Genomic DNA, 20,999 nt, shown 5'->3' on the forward strand with positions numbered 1-20,999 from the left:
AACAGGTCTTGGAGAGTTGGTTTGATTATGACGAGGGATTGACTAATGCATATAATTTCTGGCTCTACTTTGGAAATCTTGCATTCTACCTAAGCACATGTTTGCTCTCTGTGTCGGGTAAATTATTGTAGTGGTTGAGGGAAAATAATTATTGTAGTGATTGATGGAAAAGCGTTGGATCTCGGTTTTCTCGTGCTCAAATACAGCAGAAGTTTTAACAAAAAATTTAGATCTTGACATTCAGATATATTTGTTTGAGCACTCGGATGGTTCTAATAATTAAACATACAAATAGTGTTTAAAATTTTTTACCTTTGGTGAAGGATTTACAAGGCTCCAACTATTCTGAGATTAGCGGAGATAGGTCTTTATATATTTCCTACGAACTTCCTTTGAGGCTCTTTTTTCTTCAATCTTTCTATCAAGTCCTAGAGAGTTATATTAATTTGCAAAATTAGTGAAGAATCTGCATCCCAACTCTGCTTTGCATGCTCTGTTTCGAAACAAGTGTCGAAAGAGATACGAGCTTGGCTTGGGATGCGCAAGCTTATGGGGTCTGCCGCCTTGGTTCTGGAACCTTTTCGAGAAGTGTAGGAGGGTAATTCTATTATGTCCAATATGAGATGTGTTGCGTTAGCAGCTTCATGTGGTTTTTGGTTGATGTTTTATTTGTGTTGTTTTATTATTAGCTTGTCCCGTGATTGTTGATCTTGACTTCTTGTTTTGCTTTTTTGTTATATCTGAGTGAAGTCATATGTTGGTCTCAAGTGCGGAATTTGAGATAATAAAACCCGAAAATAAAGAATAAACTGGACACCGAGATTTACGTAGAAAACCCCTAAAAATTATTAGGGTAAAAACCACGGGCAAGATGAAAAGATTTACACTATAATATTTTGTGGTGTAGAACTCACTCACTGTGTTTCCAAAGAGAACACACACTCTCTTAATACAGGAGAACAAAACACCTCACAAATATTATAGAATTAAGCACTTAATACTTATAAGGTGAGAGAAAACTCGAAGAAGAGATAATTTCAGAATGAAGGGAGGAGCTCTATTTATAGAGCCTCTTGACCGTGTGAAGACGCGTATAAAACGCGTCTTCCGCCTTCCGTCTTCCATCCGAAATAATCGGTCAAATATGCCAACCCATTTGTCTGCTACATTTATTGACTTTCCTATTTGCCGACATCATATTCTTTGCTCATTTTCCTTCAATTCAACTCTTATCAGATTCCCACCGAGTGAATCGGGTGAATAGGGTCTGGACAATCCACCATATCTTTGAGAGTAAGTCTCATGTGATACCGTCTCACGGATCCTAATCTGTGAGACGGGTCAACCCTACTCATATTCACAATAAAAATTAATACTTTTAACATAAAAAATAATATTTTTTCATGGATGACTTAAATAAGAGATCCGTCTCACAAATGCGACCCGTGAGACAGTCTCACACAAGTTTTTGTCTATCTATGAAGATGTCCCGTTTACTTTTACAAACTTATTTATCTTTTTAATGGATTTGTTCATTAAAAAAAGTTAAGATATCTTAATTATTTAAATAAATCTTAAATATTAAATTTGGTGTGCTTGTCCGCGTCTTTAGAAAACCAGTGTTAGTTTAAGTGCAAATTATCCAAATAGCTAAAAAGAGAGTGGGCCCAATGAAATTTGGGCCGAATCCTGATTACTAAAAATTGGGACTATGGGCCCCCAGTTTTGGCCTAAAATCTGCCATTAAGTCTGCAACCTCAGCAGTTTACCTTCGCAGAAGTTCAATGGCGACTGAGAATAAATCGAAGCCAAACAGCCACCCCAACAAAGTTAACAAGAAAAGAAAACATTACCTCCCTTACAATGTACTCCGTTTCAGTTCATCTCTTTTCTCATGATAAAAGACTGAATTTTATTTATTTATTTTCAGAATTTTATTTTATATCGATTGTTTATTGTTACGATGATATGCTTTTGGTGGGTTTTTTCAGAGGCCAGTGAAGAAGGGCGCTCACCCTTTATGCCCAGGAGTTCAGGGTTTCTTCATAACATGTGATGGCGGGAGGGAACACCAAGCCTCGCATGAAGCCATCGATGTTATTGACTCTGTATGCATATATTTTTATTTTTACTTGAGAGCAAAGGAAGAGGCAAAGTTTTGAGTTCTTGCTTTTTGTTTGCTGTCTTATGTGTTAAACTGAAGCTTTTTGTTGTTTTCATGTCGATTATTGCTACGAGTGTATGATATTAAAGGTTTTGATGGATTCAGGAGGAGGGGTCAGGGTTGTTAATTTGTTATCGTTAATGTCTTGTTGTCTGAGTTTACTTGCTTTTAAAGATTTTCATTTTCATCTCATAAATTATGATTTATCTACTGCACCCTACTGCTCCACTCAACATAAGCTTTAGAGACTCAAATTATCTCCACTGCCTTTGCTTAATTAATTGGTTTTGTGTGATCTAAATTCTACAGTCATTCTCTTGTACTCCGTATGGTTGGTAGGGACCTAGTACCTCTTTGTTTTAAGAATTCACAGTTCGTCTCCAAGAACATGTTAAGTTACCATCTCTCGATAAATACCGGGACCATTTGTTTAGTTTTGGATCCAGATGTAAGAATTACATTTTTACTGGTTGTGTCATCTACCACTATCTGGATTTGTTTGTTGTATCTGTGAGTTTTTCTTCTCCACCTTCTCTTTGAAGCTAGTTATAGTTAGTTTTATGATTTGTTGTTTCTCGATGCAGTTCTTTGAAGAGGTTGTGGAGGAGGGGATTGAGTCAAAAGTTGAGAAACTGAAACCATCGGTGAACCCTTTGAACAAAATAACCAAATTCTCATACTCTGATTCATCCAGTAGTGATGATGAAGATAATGATGAGAATAAAGATGCAGGAGATGAAGGTCGAAGAGATGGAGATGAATTGCAGAAAAAGAATGCAGATGAACCTGTTATTGCAGTAAACATCGATTCAAGAGACGAGACAGTATCTCAGAATGAAGATGATGCATCTTTCGAGAAGAAAACACAAGAAATCGAAGAGAAGCCTGAGGATCACCTCAATCAAGAGGCTAAGGCTGCGGTGCCTCGTGTTAAGAAACAATGTGTGCGAACAGGTACAGATGAATCCGGAAATGGCTCGTCTCTCAAGTTAGAAAAAAAATCTGTCGACCAGCTAATTGAAGCTGAGCTTGCAGAGTTGAGTGACAAGGGCAAGGTGAGTGGAAAATGGCTGCCAGAGTTTTTTTTTTTTTTGGTTGAAAAACATGTGCTTTTGCTATTGATGCGTTGTCTCTTTATAAAAAATAGAGGCGTTTTAGCAAACTAGACCCTGCATGTAATGGCGTTGTCTTCATACAAATGCGCAAGAGAGATGGAGATCCTAGCCCAAAAGATATCGTCCAACACATGATGACCTCTCTTGCATCCACCAGGAAACATATCTCAAGGTCTGTATTTATAAGTTGCTTCCTCTTAATGTATTTTACAAGTTGCTTCCTCTTGATTCTCCCCCTAGAGTGAATAAAGATGGGTTTTTTTTTTAGAATACTCTGTGTTTCATTCATTTATTATTTTTGACATTTGGCATGAGTGAGCTTAGAACCTACTATCTCTTAACAGGTTTTTGTTAAGAGTACTTCCCATAGAAATTTCATGCTATGCATCAGATGAAGAAATCAGAAGAGCTATCAAACCTCTAGTCGATAAGTATTTTCCGGAAGAAACTCAGACCCCGCTTAAGGTAAACGTACAACCCAGTGATTTTCAGCCATTTTGTATTTTGTACTTACCGAACCATTGTGTACTCGGTGTACCCACTTAAGGTAAACGTACAACCCAGTGATTTTCAGCCATTTTGTATTTTGTACTTGCCCAACCATTGTATGCTCGGTGTAACCAGTTCTAGATTACATTAACGAGTCAAAATTCAAAAGGGTAGTCATCTAGCTTGTTGAAGTTACTTCTTTGAGGTCAATATATACTGTACAACTACTCTCAATCATACATGGCAGAGCAGATCTCCATCTTAATTACTATTTCCACCGCAGTTTGCAGTTCTCTATGAAGCTCGCGCAAATACTGGCATTGATCGAGCTAAAATTATAGGTGCAGTTGCCAAATCGGTCCCACCACCGCACAAAGTAGATCTTGGCAGCCCCAACTTGAGTATAGTGGTCCAAATTGTCAAGGTACGAAAAACATTTTTTCCGAGATTCAAACCAGTGCATCTCTATATATCCGTCTAGACCACAAAAAAATGTGATGAATTGTGGAGGGGACTCAATTTGGTACTTTCTAACTGGAGGAAGGTGCTGTACAAGCTGATGATGTGTGTTTCTGTTACAAATCAAAACAACAGAATCCATTGGAGACTTTGGGATGGACTTGTTTCAAATCTGCTGACACACTTGTTCTTCATTTCTTTCAGACTGTATGTTTAATAGGTGTTGCCGAAAGGTACAAGGAACTGGCCAAGTACAACGTGAGGCAGCTCACATCAGTGACAACATAGCGACAGCCAAGAATACTCCAGCCTCAGTACTTGCGCTAGATTTGGTTGTTATGATATGTCAGTTTGCCTGGTTACATGTTCAAAAACGAGTCTGAAACTGGTTGAGTTAATGAAAACCGAGATCTTATTTGTGGATTTTACATACGAGAAATACAAACGTCGAATTCCTGCTACCAGTTAGAATCTTGGAACAGATTTTTACGGAGAGCTCCCATTCATTTCAGTTCATATACTTAAATCTTACTTGAAGTGGCTCAAATCTTGAATCCCCTGTTTTGAACTAACCGAGGCAGAGTCGGACTGTATTGTGGAAAATACCCTGGTGGGGTCACCTTCATTGTCTTTCATTCTTGATTTTTTAACATTTGGTTTCTTAGAAATCGAAATCCTCGGTTTTAATTTAGGAATTTTATAAATCACAACGAACCAAATTCATTCGAAAATCGAATCAAAATGAACAAAAATCTGAGGTTAGATTTTGAATCAAACTGTTGTTTCAATGGAGTTTTTTTAGAAAATATTTGTTAAGAGGATTTTGACATCTTTCCCAGAGACAAAATAACAGCAGATATAGTAAAAATTTGTCCAGACTTTCATATGCACTGATTTTAATATGTTCTTATTCAGGTCTGGATAACTATACATGACTCAGTTTTGTTTCATGTTTTAAATCTTTAAGCTGCAAGTCATATCTCATTTTTATATTTCAATTGAATACTGCATAAAAATTTTTGATTGTGTCATGAAGGCCCCCCCGTTGCTCAGCTTGATTGTACAACACACAGGAGGAATCAATATAATCCAGCGACCATTAAAAATTACAAATTCCATGTCCTTAAAAAATAAATATTAATGAATGAATATAATTAAATTCAATATTTCAGACGTTACATCATCATCTAGCATTGTAACCTATGAGATCAAGCTAGTATATATCATGGCACATACATTACAAACTACACCATAAGTTTATGGTTCCCACAAGTATAAAGGGGCTATGCACATTTCGAATCGCCCCTGATCCTTGGTGCAATATCTTCAATAACACGGCTGGATATTCGCCTAATATCTAGCAATTCAAAATCTTGATTGAAACATGAAAATTGTCACGCGAGCTTTCCAACAAGTGTAAGGGAAGATATAACACAGTGAATATAGCAGGAGATGAGGTCTGAGCTGTACAGCATACATACATACATATAGCAACTATAGTACGGTATCAACAACAGAGGAAGCTGAATGAGATGCAGCTAAAAGGGCAGCACCAATACCTGATCCATCTTCAGTCACTTTAATTATGACATAAGGAGCAACATCCTCACCTAGTATTTGTGCCATCGCCTCGTTTAGATACTCTCTGAACAATGTATAGTTCGTATATAAACCCCCCTCAATCGCCACCACCGTTCTTTTCATCTTGAATTGGCTTCCTACTTTGGGTCCGGCTTTCCCACCAGCGACTCCACCACTCCCATCGCGGCCGATCTTTTTCAGTATTCCCACGATTCCTGCAGCAGCCAATCTGGCGGCTCTGCAGGTCACTATATCGCATACCTTTACAATAAGCTTGCGAATGTTAAGGGGAACATCAGGGATCTGAAAGGCAAAGCAGTTGGGATCTTTTCAGTGAGATGCAAGTAAAATGAAGAATAAAGAGTGGGTAGGTATTCAACCTCCAAGATGTCTTTTAAGACTCTGGATACCTCCCTTAAGTCAGGGGATTCATCCTCGTGCATGGCAGCCATTAAAGGAGTCCTGGAATAGTTTAGGTGTGGATAAAAGAATAAATATGAAAAAGAGAAACTATAATACCAGGTCAAAACATAAATATGTAAAATGATAATAACAGGTTAAAACAGAAAAATGAATTTGAATACTGAGACCAAATGCACCAAGAATTAGAGTTATTACCTCAAGATGAAGGGCACGTGTAATTTAGAAGAATCAGGTCCAAACACATCCAACTCCTGAGACATTCTTAGAATCACTCTGCGTGCAATATCTCCTAGGTACATCCCTGATATCATTTTCTCAAAACCCTATAGCATAGCATATATTTCACTGATCAGTCGCCTGTTTGAATTAACGAGCAAAAAGTTACTAACCGTTTAATTTATATTTCATTGATCAGTCGCATGTTTGAATTATGGAGCAAAAAGTTACCAACTGTTGAATTTATATTTCATTGATCAGTCGCCTGTTTGAATTATCGAGCAAAAAGTTACTAACTGTTGAATTACTATCACCTGATCATTTGGGTTAGGACTCTCAGCATCCAAGTCAAAATCGTATGATGTTCTAGGCAAATGTGACGACCAAAAATTACCCCATTCTACGTTGACCACCTAACATTTTCAGATATGTTGCAAATTAGAAACGATAGAAAATGAAAGCAAATATGTCTTATATCAAACATGAAAAATACTTAATCGACAGTTGGAAAGTTTACCATGTCTCTTGAAGTAGTAAGGAGGCCTTGAGACTTGATTATCGCATCTGCTCTTTCCAAATAACAGGCATTAGTACCTGTCCCAATTATCACAGCAACCAATGTGTCCTCATCATGATAATGACCCACAGCCAAGGTCCCTACGGTATCATTTATCTGCTTACACAATAAGCAACATTGATTGGGAATCAATAATGAGTCGATATATAAACCCACATAAACTAAAACAAAAAAAAAAGGAAAAAAGAAAAAGAGCAATTGTTTACGTTAGCTAAAAACCAATACCAACTAGAGAAAATAATTAGATAATCTCCTTTATGCTAAACACGAAATGTAAAACCAATTGGGAAAAAACTGCGGCATTTCATCATATAAATGAGAATAACCCTTCATTTACATGTATGAGGCTATCAATTCTAATAGGATAGAACAAAGTGCTTACAAGTGCAGTCACTTGAATATCCAGGCCTTTTCGAGACAATGCATGTTGTAGGCACTGAGAAACATCTCTTCCAACCTAAAAGTAAGCATGGAATCCCACACAAAGTTATAATTCAACACATCTCCACTCATATTAATGAATTTAAGCAAAAATTAAATTATTCGAATTTAATTTAAGAAAAATGGCCTTCGTATAATCTCTTAGAACTAACTAGCTTGGAAGGCCAGATTTTAAAATAATTGACATCAGTGTGTAGGATAATGTAAATTTGAAGCAGGTCGTATTGAGACCAATTATATGGCAAGAAGTCATTTACTTTCAGAAATACCTTGATTTCTCAATGAAATCTATTGTCATGATGTATCAAAGCATGTTGGATGAGAAAAAAGGAAAAGCAACGTAGACATCTAAGGGGTAAATCAGAGTACTGAAATAAAATGACATGTGATGATAAATGGTTACTTTAGAACAAATTCCTCCGACATTTTGACACATTTGAAAATAACTGGCAACTTTAGAATAAATTCACACCCCCCCCCCCCCCCCCCCCCCTCAACCAAAAAAAAAACTACTTATCATCTTCCACTCATTAGGGAAGACAACTAGAACCAACACAAAGAAAACATCTTCAACTAACCGTGTCTTCTATAGCGAATCCTTTCGTCCATTTGATTAGAAGTCCTGATGAAAAAGAAATTTGTTTCACCGGAAACGAAAATGTGAAGCCCAGTTCCCTCTTTCCCAACTTTGAAAGCTCAGAAACGTTATCACCCTTTCCAACAAAAACCTTCAATGGTGCAGCTATGAAATCAAAAAGCTCCTGATAGAGCAAACCACAATGAAGAAAAAGGTCAGTGTCTCAATTCTTGCAAATTACCCTGAACAGGAAAAAAAAAAAAAAAGAGGCTAAACTTGCCTACCTCACTCGTGCTAGTCATCAAAGGCTCGGGAATGGGTTGTCGATCTACGTCATGTCCAATAATAGCAGACCTTTGGCCTCCTAGCTGAACCCGCAAGACTCGAAAGTTGGTACCACCAAGATGCAGAGCATAAAAGGTTCCTTTCTCATTCCTGGAGAAATAATGTAAGATTGAACTTAACAAGCAACGCTAAACTTAGGAAACAAAAGGAGTTTAAATTCCAAAAAAGGCATTCTAATTTTATCCAGGCGACAGAGATTTAAAGACACAATTAGGACACTTAAAAGGACATTGAGCGGTTATATTGCTGAAAATTTTAGCTTTAATTTGTAACAGATGCATATATAAGCACCGTGAGGCTTGGACTTAACAAAATAGTCATTTGACACATTACAAAAATTAAAATGAAAATTATTTTGTTTTTTTATCAGAATTGGGAAAAAAAGGAACATACAAGCAAGAACTAGAAACACACAAAAAGAAAATTTGGTAACAAAATTTACCTTATAAATGTGAAGAGAGAGAACAAAATAATGATCACAGCAATAGAATTGCAGAAATCTAAAAAAGGAAGCTCTTTAACCATACTGCCCGTGATTTTAACTGGCATTGAAAACAGTTTAGGTATGCAACAAAAATAATTTCAAAGAAACTCCATAAAGCATCTTAAAATTAAATATTTAACATTAAAGATTGAAGGAAAGCAAAACAAATTAGATTAAAATAATGATCGCAATGGTGTAAACACCAATAATATATAATTATAACCAACCATATCAATACCGTCAAGCACTTTATGTTATCAACGCTTTCCCTTTGGCAGGTAATAAAGAACATAATAATTTTGAAATGATATTAACTACAACAAAGAAAATACATTGTTTGTTAACAAGAGAATCTTAAACTAGATTACTTAATTAGTGTGGGTTATCCTGAAGTAAAACTGTAGAACCTAGTATACAATCCTATCGAACACCATCAAACTAATTAAGCTTGTCTAAGAACAAAAATGGGGAGCAGATCCAGCAAAAAAATATCCAAAACACAACAAAATTAAAACATCTAAAAAATAAAAAAGGAAAAGGATGATAAATGATAGATGAAATGCTATAAAAACCAAAGAAATTATAAGTAAAAAACAAAGAGAGAGAGAGAGAGAGAGAACAACAAAGAATAGTGCATAGTAAAAACCAGAACAATCAAGCATATTTATAATGGGGAGAGAAAAAAATAACTTGGTGAGCAAAAATTTATACCCCATTCTTGAAAGTGATACCAACCTTGGAACAGACAGAAAGAAGAATAAACAATCAAGCATTAGCCGAAACACATAAAAATTTGATAACATCACTGACAATTAATAAAAATTACAGCAATGAAAAAAACATAAAATTTTAAACTTTTCACACCATTTAAACGAGTAAATCAATGGCACAAAAAAACACAAAACTGAACACAAGAAACAGCATATTCGAGCACCAAAACATGATGAAACCAATGAGATAATGAAGAGAGGCACACAAAAGCATTGAACTATTGAAGGTTTACCCGGTAGGAAGATCGTGAACGTAAGTGAGGAGCATCTTGAGCTTCGAACCTCCCTCGGAAGCAAGCCCTGCGTGCATCTCAACCGCCATGGCATCCACAACCTGGCGCAGCCTCCCCACCGGGGTGGCACAACCTTCCTCCAGCTCCTTCACCACCCTCAGAACTCTCCTCCATCCCATCCTCCTCTTCACCCTCCTCCCCACCATCACAGCCGCCGCTACACACGCGGCCACTGCACACCCCGCCGCCAACCCCACCACTACTTTCCCCATTATATATAAAAAAAAAAAAGACTACCCCCTTCCCCCTTCTCACTCACCCCAAAGAAAGAGTAATCAATCTACCATCGTCACAATAACCCGCAATCAACCAATATCAGTCATCAATCCACGACATCATCCCGCAAGAATCAGATTTTCAGGTTCAATGATCAAAAGAGGGACCGAAAAAACGGCGACTCATTCAAGAGCTCGCAGGACGAGAGTCTGAATATTTTCCCAATATCCAGCGATTCTTGCCCACTTCTTTTCCTCCCCTCCAATGGCTAAACGGAGTAGAGTTGGCTGCTCTCCAAGGGAGAAGAGTTCGGAATCGAGTGTATGTAGGAGTGTGCTTTCGAAAGCGAGCTCAGGTATTTATAATGAGATTCAAAAGGACATATTTGCCCTTTCAAAATATGGAAATACCTGATTTGTTACCTTTCTCGTTATAGCGAGGAGGATCCTGGCTTTACAAATTGGAGACCTATTTTCTGTCTGAAATTACAATTTTGCCACTATCTTTTTTAAAAATATTTAAAGAGACTATTTATTTAATTTAATGTTGGGTTCTTGGATTAATAATCGATTTTGATGTCATATATATATATATATATATATATATATATATATATATATAAACTGTATATATATATTCATTTTTAAAGACACAAAACCAATATACATTTATACATATATATGTTAATTTTGAGTGGCACAATAATTATAAAATAAATTTTTTTTGTTTTTTAAAATATATATATATATATATATTAAAAAGGATTGAGACTTTGTGCTGAATTTTGGAGATTTGATTTAAAAAGGTGGTGGATTAATTGGACTTTTAATCCACCACCTTCTTAATGATTATGATAAATTGATTTTTATAAATCTCAATAAAATTATTAGTATCACCTGATTAACCTTAAAAATTGATATTTGACTTGACTCATAAAATCAAAGGTTCAATTATCATATTATATAATATATAAAATTAAGCAAAAATAAATAAATCATGCAAACACTATCGACGCATGAACAAATAAAAAATATGAAGTCAAGCAACAACTTTGAAATTATAAAATTTATTATAATAAGGTTAATTTTGTCATTACAATCTAATATATAAATTTAATCACTCTTATTAAAATCATACCAAACATTAAATATGATATCTTACATCTTATTTATCCTTAGCTTATCTTTATATTATATATCACATGTTTATCATATCATGTGTACCAAACTATGCTTAATGATGATGATAGGGACATTTTCTTAATGATATAAATTTTTATTTGAAAGGGATGAGACAAGCTTTTGTCCTTGGGTTTGGATTCTTTTATGTCTGATGACCTCAGTGTATTATATTACAATTTTAATGATGATGAAGTGATTTTAGTATGATTCATCATAGGTCGAGTTTTTATCGTTTTATTAACATTATGATTTATAATCAACTGTTCAAACATTGTCTTAATCAATTTTTCATGATCATTAATTGGATGTGTTGTAAAACTAAATTTTTTGAAGGTGTTTAATATAAGATAACACATTAAGTTTTGACATAACTTGATCTATATAATAAGATTTTTGTATTATTAAAACATATAAAAAATTATGAGACAGTCTCACGAGTCAATTTTGTGAGACATGAGTCTTATTTGACTCATCCGTGAAAAAGTAGTATTTTTATACTTAAAATATTACTTATTATTGTAAATAGGAGTATGGTTGACCTGTTTCACGAGAAAAAAATCTATGAGATCATCTCACAAGAAACTTTCTATTATCGAAACTAGTAATCGGATTATAAAACTCACAAATTTGATAATATTCTTTTTTATATATATATAACATAAACTAAACATTATATATTTTTTGAATTCGAGCACATAAAAAAGTCAAGATAATCAATATTATGAAAATTCAAAAAAATAAACGTAATGTACAAAACGGACATTTTACTATGGCGAGAGAATATAAATAAACGACGACGTGTTTTGGCCCTTTCCCGGTGCTGGGTCGTACGTGATGCCAGCTGTGATCCGCTAATTCCAGCTGTGCATCGAAAACCATACCATTCATTCCCAATTCCCATTACCAGCAGACAATTTCCTTTTCTTTTTTTGTTTTATTTTTATTTATGAACTTGAAATAAATTATATAATATAAATATATAAAAGTAAGAACACAAAAAGACGAGTGAATTTTATCTATATTTATAATTGAAAGTAATATTTATTATGTGATCTAAATAGAATATCATTTTTACGAAATTGATTTGTGAGGCCGTCTCATTAAAATTTTTGTGATAAATATATATCAGATACATACATCTTTTATGAGAAGACTTAAAGCTAAAAGAGAGGTTTATATGGAAATTAACATTACCCTTTTTAATGATATATAATGTGTGATATATCATTAAAAAAGTTCCCTGAAATAATTCTTCAAGTAGAATCCATGTCTCTTTGATATCTGCTTTGTAAAAATTGTGTAAAACGATCTTACCAATCTTATTTTATGAGTCAAATATCTTATTTGGATCATACATGAAAAATTATTAATTTTTATGCTAAGAGTATTCATTTTTTATTGTGAATATCGGTAGGGTTGACACGTCTCACCGATAAAGATTCGTGAGACCGTCTCATAAGAGACCTAATCATACAAAAAGCTGTTACCTAAAAAATTAGAATTTGTGATATGATAATAAATTTATTTCAATTGATAAAAAAATAAAATAAAATAAAATTTCGTTATTGGAGTATTTATTTTATGCCCACCAACAAAGCTTAGCTCCGTGCCATCCCATTTTGTTTTACGCTAGAAACGTGCTCAAATTTCCCCATTAAACGCGACACCTACCACACTATTCTCAACTTTTTCAACAACTATGGGACAGCACAATCGAAAATAAAATCTCAATTTTGTTTTTATTTTTGTTTTTTTTTTATTTATCTGCGATTTTAGTTATCTATATCATTAAATTTTAACATTATAGTTCATTGCTAGTTTTTTCTTGCGACTTTGGTCATTTTCCAAAGTGATACTGATGCGGCAGTGATTCGAAACCAACACAACACTGCTCACGAGTGTAATACTATATTAACATTTTCATTGAAAATAATTAAAATTGTCGAAACTTAAAATATATTACTAAAACACAAATATATTACAAGAAGAATGACATACCAAACATAAATTGCCATTTTGCCTTTTTCATAGATTTAAATTTAAACACTTCATTATAATATATTTAATCAATCACATTGAATTGGACATTATCAAACCCCGAAATGTATATTAAATATTTAAAATAATAAATAATATTTTTTTTTTTTACGAGTGACTCGAATAAGATATTTGTCTAACAAAATTGACTCGTAAGACCTTCTCAAAAAAGTTTATTGGTCTTAAAGCAACACATATTTCGGTCATATTATACAATGGCCGATCTTCATATTAATTATCATGTAATATCTTTAGGCATATTTTGGTACATGGGATAAGAGATGGATTGATAAATAATCCTCCTTATCCCATGTTTGGTACATTTTTAAAAAGCTCATGATAATATCATGGGCCCTTGATAAATAATTTTTTAGAATGATAAAATATCTCTAATAGAAGGTGTGATAATTTTAATTTAATGATAAAATACATTACAAATGACTTAATTACCCTCAATTTATAAATGTTTTTTAATAAATCTATGCTAGTAGGTAGAAATTAAAATCAAATAAATATTTTATTTATTTTTATATATTATATAATATGATAATTATATAAATGAATTCGAGATAATTATATAAATAATTTTTGTAAATCTCAATAAAATTATTAATATCGCTCTATTAACCTTAAAAATTTATATTTGACTTGACTCACAAAATCAAGGGCTCAATTATCATATTATATAATATATAAAATTAGGTAAAAATAAATAAATCATGCAAGTACTACCGGCACATGAACAAATAAAAAATATGAACTCAAGCAACAACTTTGAAATTATAAAATTTATTATGATAAAGTTAATTTTGTCATTACAATCTAATATATAAATTTAATCACTCTTATTAAAATCATACCAAACATTAAATATAATATCCTACATCTTATTTATTCTTGACTTATCCTTATATTATATATCACATGTTTATCCTATCATGTATACCAGACGTGTATATTGTTTAATTTTTTACACATTTAGTTGATATATTATTCTTCTAATCCAAAAAAATAAAATATTTTTTTTAAACAAAAAAATGTAGCAAGTACATACGACCCTAATATATGATTTAAAATTTTAAACTCGTAATATTACATGGGTAGATCTCTTGTGAGACGGTCTCACGAATCATTATCTGTGAGACAGGTCAACCCTACATATATTCACAATAAAAGAGTAATACTCTTAGCATAAAAAGTAATATTTTTTTCATGGATAACTCAAATAAAAGATCTGTCTAACAAAATACGATTCGTGAGACCGTCTCCCACAAGTTTTTGTCAGAAGTCTAACATTAATTAATGACGACCAACTAAGAATATATGATCGTCATCAAATCTGCTGCTGCCAACATTAAAGTGTTGAATGAATTGCCATTAAATGCACTTACATTAACTGCTCTCCGTAATTGTTTTTTTTTTTAAAAAAAAATTAATGCCATTAACAAATTTATAATAATAAATAAATATATTTATTCAAAATAAATAATTCATCAAATCACATTTTACACGCGGGACTATTGTTTATGTGTAAATTGAATTTTTATATGTCCACATTGTACTTTCCATTAATTTATACAAATCGACACCAAACTTTCTTAGAACTAATGTATCGATGGACTGTGTATGTATAATATTTTTTATAATTTATTTTATTTATATTTAAATGAAGATCAAAATATAATTATAAGAAAGAGGAGGACTGTATTGCTATTTTGATATATAAATGAAAAAATTAAATAGAAAAAAGAAAGGAAAAGAAACTCAAGTAAGATTTGACACTGCAATTTGATAATTTAAAGAGAAACAATCTATCCGTTGAGATACATTTAACTTGCATTAAAATTTTAATAATTTATTAAATAGATGCTCCTTGACTATCATTATACGATAATAGCATACATAAGACGACATTAGAACAAGTGTTGCAAGGGGCGGAGCCAGGATCTTGGTTCAGTGTAGGCAACAATATATTATAATTAATAAAGAAAAAAAAACAATGATTAATCGACATCTAAAAATAATGTGTCATAAAGTTTGAACACAAATTACGCACAGCTAGTAGCATTGAAAACAATTGAATGATCGACAAACATTGAACGAAAAAACGAACCTAAAATTTGGTAACATTTTGGATTTTTTAGAGATTATGAAAGATGAAAGCAATAATTAAAATGAATTTGAATGATTGTTAATCAAAGTATATGACGTTCATGTCTCGAGAAGAGAAAACACATTAAGGAGGCTATAGAGTATATACTTGGATACTAATAACATGTAAAAAATGGAGTCTAAAATTTTGGGTTTACAAAATATTAAAAAAAAAATTGGATCAGTATAGACAGCTAAACATATAATAATAACTTACACAAATTAAAAATTTAGACATAAATAAATATATATATATATATATATACATAAACATATAAAAAAAAAATTTGGCCCAGTGTAGGCACAAGCCCACACTGGGCCTGAGCTGGCTCCGCCAGTGATTGCAACCCTTATTAGATGATTGGGATAAAAGGGAGGACCCAAAGAGAATCCTGAATATGCCACAATTTTACTAATCCACATACGTGTCTCTCTCATCAATCGATACTAGTTGAAGTAATGAAAATTATCCCGTTGATGAGAAGAAACGAAAAAATAATATATAATTATTAAAACAAACTACAAGATTAAAAATTAGTTATTTTAATTGTTTCAAACTTAATAATATAATAATGATAGATAAAGTATGATAATAATTAAAAAAACACTTCCCTAAATTTATTTTATGAGAAAAACACAATAAAGTGAAAAACCAAATACTTAATTAAGTTGAAAAAATCATTCCAATATATTAGGTTCCACATAAGAAAATTTATGTTGATAAAATTATATTTCATCAGTATAAATAACAAGTAGTATCTTCTATCACATAAAATAAATTTTATAAGTTTTAACATATATTCATACATGGCATGTATGAGTGTGCAATCGATCCGAATTGAACCGAAACCGAACACGACTTTTTTCCGCCAACCGAACCAATCAATTTTAGCTATTAAACCGAAATGGTAAAACGAAATAACCGATATTTAAAAAGAGTAAGTCTCTTGTGAGACGGTCTCACGAACTTTTATCTGTGAGACGAGTCAACCCTATCGATATTCACAATAAAAAGTAATACTTTTAGCAGAAAAAGTAATACATTTTCATGGATGACCCAATAAGATATTCGACCCACGGAATTGATCCATGAGACCGTCTCACAAGAATTTTTGTGATTTAAAAAAATTGTTTTTTTAGTTTTTTGTTTTCAGTTTTATTGAATTCAAAAACTCAATAAAATAAAATAATAAGTTGTGAATTAATCATAATAATTTGAGACCTATAATAATAAAATTGAACTTTTTGTTAAAAGTTCATTACTTTTTTTTAGATAGATATTTTAAAGTTCAATACAAAAAAATAAAAATTGTAAAAGGTCCGGCTCAAGAATAATTATATAATATATAAAATATTTGTTCCAATCGGTTCGATCGATTTTTTACATTCAAAACTAAAACCGAATGATTAAACTGACTTGACCGATATTTTTAAAAATATGATCGACTGAACCGACCTAACTGAAATTCCCGTTTTGATCGGTTTAGTCAGTTTGCTGAGTCGAACCAAATTGCATGCAAAAATAAAGTCAACTTTATAGATAAATTTTTGTGCTTTGTGTGCGCAATTCTACTGGGCTAGACCACGAAATGATGGTTTGAAGCCAAGTTTGGCAACCCATATAACTGTCAATACTACGAATTAAATGTGAGTGGATTTAAATAAACTTTCTTGAGTAGGTTTCTCGGGCATGAAGGTCATTCTGGCCTGAACCTTTGAGGACGATAGGTCCCCAAAACGACCACAAGATGAAAAAAATAGTTGGGACGAGAGAAGAAAACGCCTATGATCCCGAGGCCAAGACCTCACGGCCCTACCTAGAACAACCACTTAGTCTAAACTTCATACTTCTTTCAGACAAAAAAGAAGAGGTACTATTGATATCCCGAAAATCTGACCCGACCCAAATCATGTCAACCCAACCCAGACCACGTGTGCCCATCTGTGCAGATAATGGGCCAAAGAATAAGATAAAAGCCTAAAGGGTCCAGCACTCGGCTCGGAAGTTAAATTATTATATGCTCGGTTTGAATGGGAGGGACCGTCGGGCCGAGTAGCTCGGCATTTCCCGATTAGGACGTTCCTGCTTGGACCGTTAGCTTGGTCTTGGCCAACCATCAGGAATAATTTGTTTACCAGATCGGACCATAGACACGTGAAATTTTTGGTATCATCAATATCTAAAATCGAAATCATGTTGTTTGTCACGAAAATTGCGGGCGTGCCAGGCACGTGTTCGTGCCAAATTTGTGAAAATAATCTGACTTCTTTTACCAAACGTTGTGTTTCTCGATTCGATCGTTCGTTCTAATTCCCTCGAAATGTCTCCAAAAATGAGAACATAAAATGAAGAATATACTGAAATTAAAGGTGGAATTCATAAACAACATCAATATTCATTATGCTGCCATGAATTTGATCGACATTTTTACAAGAAAGTCGGAGGAATATGCGAAATATGAAGAAACTAAAATACTGGAAAATGAAAAATGAGCGTGCAATTGATGATAGAATTCTGCAGAGCTTTTACTGTAGATTTTTTGTGTGTAGTTGTTGAGTGCCTTCTCTGATTCCTTCGTTCCCATTTTTGTACAACTCCCCTAAACGGTTTGGCCATTTTCCACGTCTATCCATTATGAGTCGTGGATCACCTCCTCCGTCATGGCCTTCAACTGACACTTTATGGGCTTGTTCATTGGGCCTTCTCATATTCTGCAGGCTTTTATATTGGATGGGTTTTCAAATATTTGGGCTAAACAACTGCCCCCTAGCCAATTTGGGCCAATGGCCAATTTGGTCATTTTTGGCCCAATTTTGGCTATTTGGACATTTTACTAATTTGGCCCAATTTTGGCCAAACTAGCTATTATACACTGCGTAGAAATATATGGTTAAGAAGGAATGGTTCTATGACTTGAATATGAATTGACCGAGACACATGTTTTCCTTCCATCGGGTTAAATCAAAGTGTGCATTCCCTGAACCCCCTAATTCATATCACCTTCCTCAAACCATTCTTTATCTCTTTCTTTCTCACTTCCCCCAAACCTCCATCGGTGCCCACCGATTTTCCCGAAGAAATTTCCGCTCCATCGACTTTGTGATGCCATTCAAGTTTCTGAAAGTTGTCATCGTCAATCTCCTTCACATCAAACCACATCTTCTCGAGGTAGGTATATTTCACCATTTATCCAATCCCTCATCACAAAAACTTTGTAGAATATATCATATTTCATGATGCACTCAAGGTGTTCGTGAATATGTCAGAATGAGTTTTTTATGAGCAATACCTTGCAACACCCACTGCTTGCATCTCAACAGGACGGCTCCCTTGGCGCCCATATTCAAAACTTGGCATATAGCTAGTGCAACTTCTGTATTCCATGCGCTTAAAAGAAATGTACCAGCACAAGGAATGGTGATGCTCCACCCAAATTCACTGAGGATGAGATCTCATTTTCTGGAATCTTGGCAAGCCATAAATTAAAAAATGGCAAGATTCATTCCATCTCACAAAGAAGTGACACGTGCCACATCAATGACAACAATAGCACACACAAAGCATGGTTTTGTTGATCAACATCCCATTATTTCTAATGTGCTCCCATTTATTTCGCAGGAACATAGTTGGATAAATTGAGGATTTATCTCAAAGGCCAATGCAAGCAGTATCTTAAATACCAATGGATATGGAAATTACCTCTTGGGAATGTCCGCCGGCCAATCCAAAATAATTTCCAAGCTTGGATGAATATCTTTGCAACTGATTGAGCATATATGTATGAAGTGTAATACACATTTGAAAAAAAAAAAAATAAGTAGGCTAGGGACGGTAGGTGTACTTTTTTGCACTTGTTTGCCATGGTTTGGCAAGTGTCTTTTATGAGGTGTAGGGTTGGAAAAGTGGCTTGATAGCCAAACTTTGTTTGTAAAATACATTGTTGTTCTGGTATATGTTGCTTGAGATATATTTGCAGGTGTTTACAATTTTGGCATATCACATTTACAAGGGAAACTCTGCCAAAATTTTTGTAAAAATCACTTAAAAATAACGGCTAACTAGCCTATTTCCTTTAAGATTCTCACAACACGCTATCACCAATGCTCATTAACACCCATACTTTCCAAACACCATCAAAATATCGAAATATGTAATAAACGTACTCTACACGTCATCACTTCGGCTAACAAGACAACACATTATTCTCTTAAAAATACATCAGCTGCAAAGGATTCCATGAGCAAATTTTCTTTTTATTTATTCACAGATGCTCCATCATTATTTGCAAACAAATTCAGCAAGGAATGAGCTTTTTAGCAAGGAATGGCTTAAAAGCCTATTCCTCCCATATTTACATAAACTTCTTATAAGTCAATATCTCAAAAGTTAGCCAAAGTGGCTATCCAGCCTACTATGTACCAATCTCCTTCGCATCCAGCTTCATGAACCATATGTATCCGGCTGTCGATTTTTCATCTGAGCCGGAGCTAATATGAAATCTTCCATTTGTAACTTTTCTTCCTCACTACCCCTACATTCCTCCTCAATTATTACTTCAGCTCTGTCAATGTCCCATAATTCCTGAGTTTGTACTTCACTCACCAGCTGCTGCAATGTGGCTTTCCATTCGGAAGTTCCAGCCACTTCCATTTCTTCTTTAGTGAATTTAATCATCGACCTCCTCGATAATAGGTCGAACCATGGGTCTAGGAGAGACCATGGCAGTAGATTTGAGAATTTTTCCAACGGCTTCCCTTACTTTCTTTGTATCCATGTAGACTGCTCCTTGCTGTCCATTCATCTTGTAATCACGAATTCTGATAGGTCCGAATGCTCCATCATAATATCTAGCCTCTACCGCGTTGGAATTAGATTGATACGGCTGCGAATCAGCCTGTACCACTTCCACTTCATCCCCTTTCCACATCAACAGCAACTGGTGCATGGATGATGGCACACAATGATTGTTGTGAATCCAATCCCTTCCTAGCAAAGCGTGGAAACTTGCACTGGAATTTACCACGAAAAAGGCTGACAACGAAGATCGGGAGCCTACAGTGATGTTTGCTGGCAACACCCCAAGAGTTTTTGTAGACTCCCCGGTAAAGGCTGCCACAGAAACTTCGGTGGGAATCAAATCCTCCACCTCCTTCCCCAATTTCTGAAGAATTCTGTACGGCAAAATATTCACAGCAGACCCATTATCTATTAACACTCTAGACAACGGCTTTCCATTCACATGCGCTACAATATAGAGTGGTTTAATATGCTGAGTCATTTCATTTGTGGGTCGTTTCATCAATACTCTTTTCTCTTCATCGACAAAAACACCAACGCTTTCATTCAAAATCTCAGTCTGAACAGGTTGTGTACCATTTTGATTTCCAGCGAACACTTCGGACTCAGACATCCTTTTGCGTTTGAATTCCTCTGGCAACATTAACGAGCCAGTGGCACATTCAAATGAAATCAAAATCTG

At 34.1% G+C, this 20,999-nt stretch overlaps 2 protein-coding genes across 2 annotated transcripts; one reads left to right on the plus strand and one right to left on the minus strand.

The window, feature by feature from the left end:
* The first annotated feature begins 1,713 nt into the window (after positions 1 to 1,713).
* Positions 1,714 to 4,654, plus strand: LOC140823235 (uncharacterized). Its single transcript, XM_073184466.1, has 7 exons — positions 1,714 to 1,865; positions 1,992 to 2,108; positions 2,749 to 3,219; positions 3,312 to 3,451; positions 3,624 to 3,744; positions 4,052 to 4,192; positions 4,432 to 4,654. The coding sequence occupies exons 1-7, from the start codon at positions 1,785 to 1,787 to the stop codon at positions 4,513 to 4,515; spliced, it is 1,155 nt and encodes a 384-aa protein (XP_073040567.1). The 5' UTR covers positions 1,714 to 1,784; the 3' UTR covers positions 4,516 to 4,654.
* A 710-nt stretch (positions 4,655 to 5,364) lies between these two features.
* On the minus strand, positions 5,365 to 10,568 carry LOC140823234 (hexokinase-3-like). The gene is made up of 10 exons (XM_073184465.1): positions 9,875 to 10,568; positions 8,327 to 8,477; positions 8,044 to 8,226; positions 7,407 to 7,481; positions 6,965 to 7,120; positions 6,762 to 6,860; positions 6,427 to 6,554; positions 6,189 to 6,270; positions 5,787 to 6,111; positions 5,365 to 5,584 (listed from the first exon to the last, which is right to left on the minus strand). The coding sequence occupies exons 1-10, from the start codon at positions 10,144 to 10,146 to the stop codon at positions 5,511 to 5,513; spliced, it is 1,545 nt and encodes a 514-aa protein (XP_073040566.1). The 5' UTR covers positions 10,147 to 10,568; the 3' UTR covers positions 5,365 to 5,510.
* Between the last annotated feature and the right edge of the window lie 10,431 nt (positions 10,569 to 20,999).

Source organism: Primulina eburnea, chromosome 2, assembly GCF_022965805.1.
Source record: "Primulina eburnea isolate SZY01 chromosome 2, ASM2296580v1, whole genome shotgun sequence".
Classification (NCBI taxonomy): Eukaryota; Viridiplantae; Streptophyta; class Magnoliopsida; order Lamiales; family Gesneriaceae; genus Primulina; species Primulina eburnea.

Coding starts and splice junctions, on each gene's coding strand:
- LOC140823234 (XM_073184465.1), bottom strand. CDS start 10,146: ATGGGGAAAGTAGTGGTGGGGTTGGCGGCGGGGTGTGCAGTGGCCGCG. Junction 7,482..8,043: donor GATTCGCTATAGAAGACACG/GTTAGTTGAAGA, acceptor GCTTACTTTTAG/GTTGGAAGAGATGTTTCTCA. Junction 7,121..7,406: donor ATATTCAAGTGACTGCACTT/GTAAGCACTTTG, acceptor TTGTGTAAGCAG/ATAAATGATACCGTAGGGAC.
- LOC140823235 (XM_073184466.1), top strand. CDS start 1,785: ATGGCGACTGAGAATAAATCGAAGCCAAACAGCCACCCCAACAAAGTT. Junction 1,866..1,991: donor AACATTACCTCCCTTACAAT/GTACTCCGTTTC, acceptor GGGTTTTTTCAG/AGGCCAGTGAAGAAGGGCGC. Junction 4,193..4,431: donor TAGTGGTCCAAATTGTCAAG/GTACGAAAAACA, acceptor CATTTCTTTCAG/ACTGTATGTTTAATAGGTGT.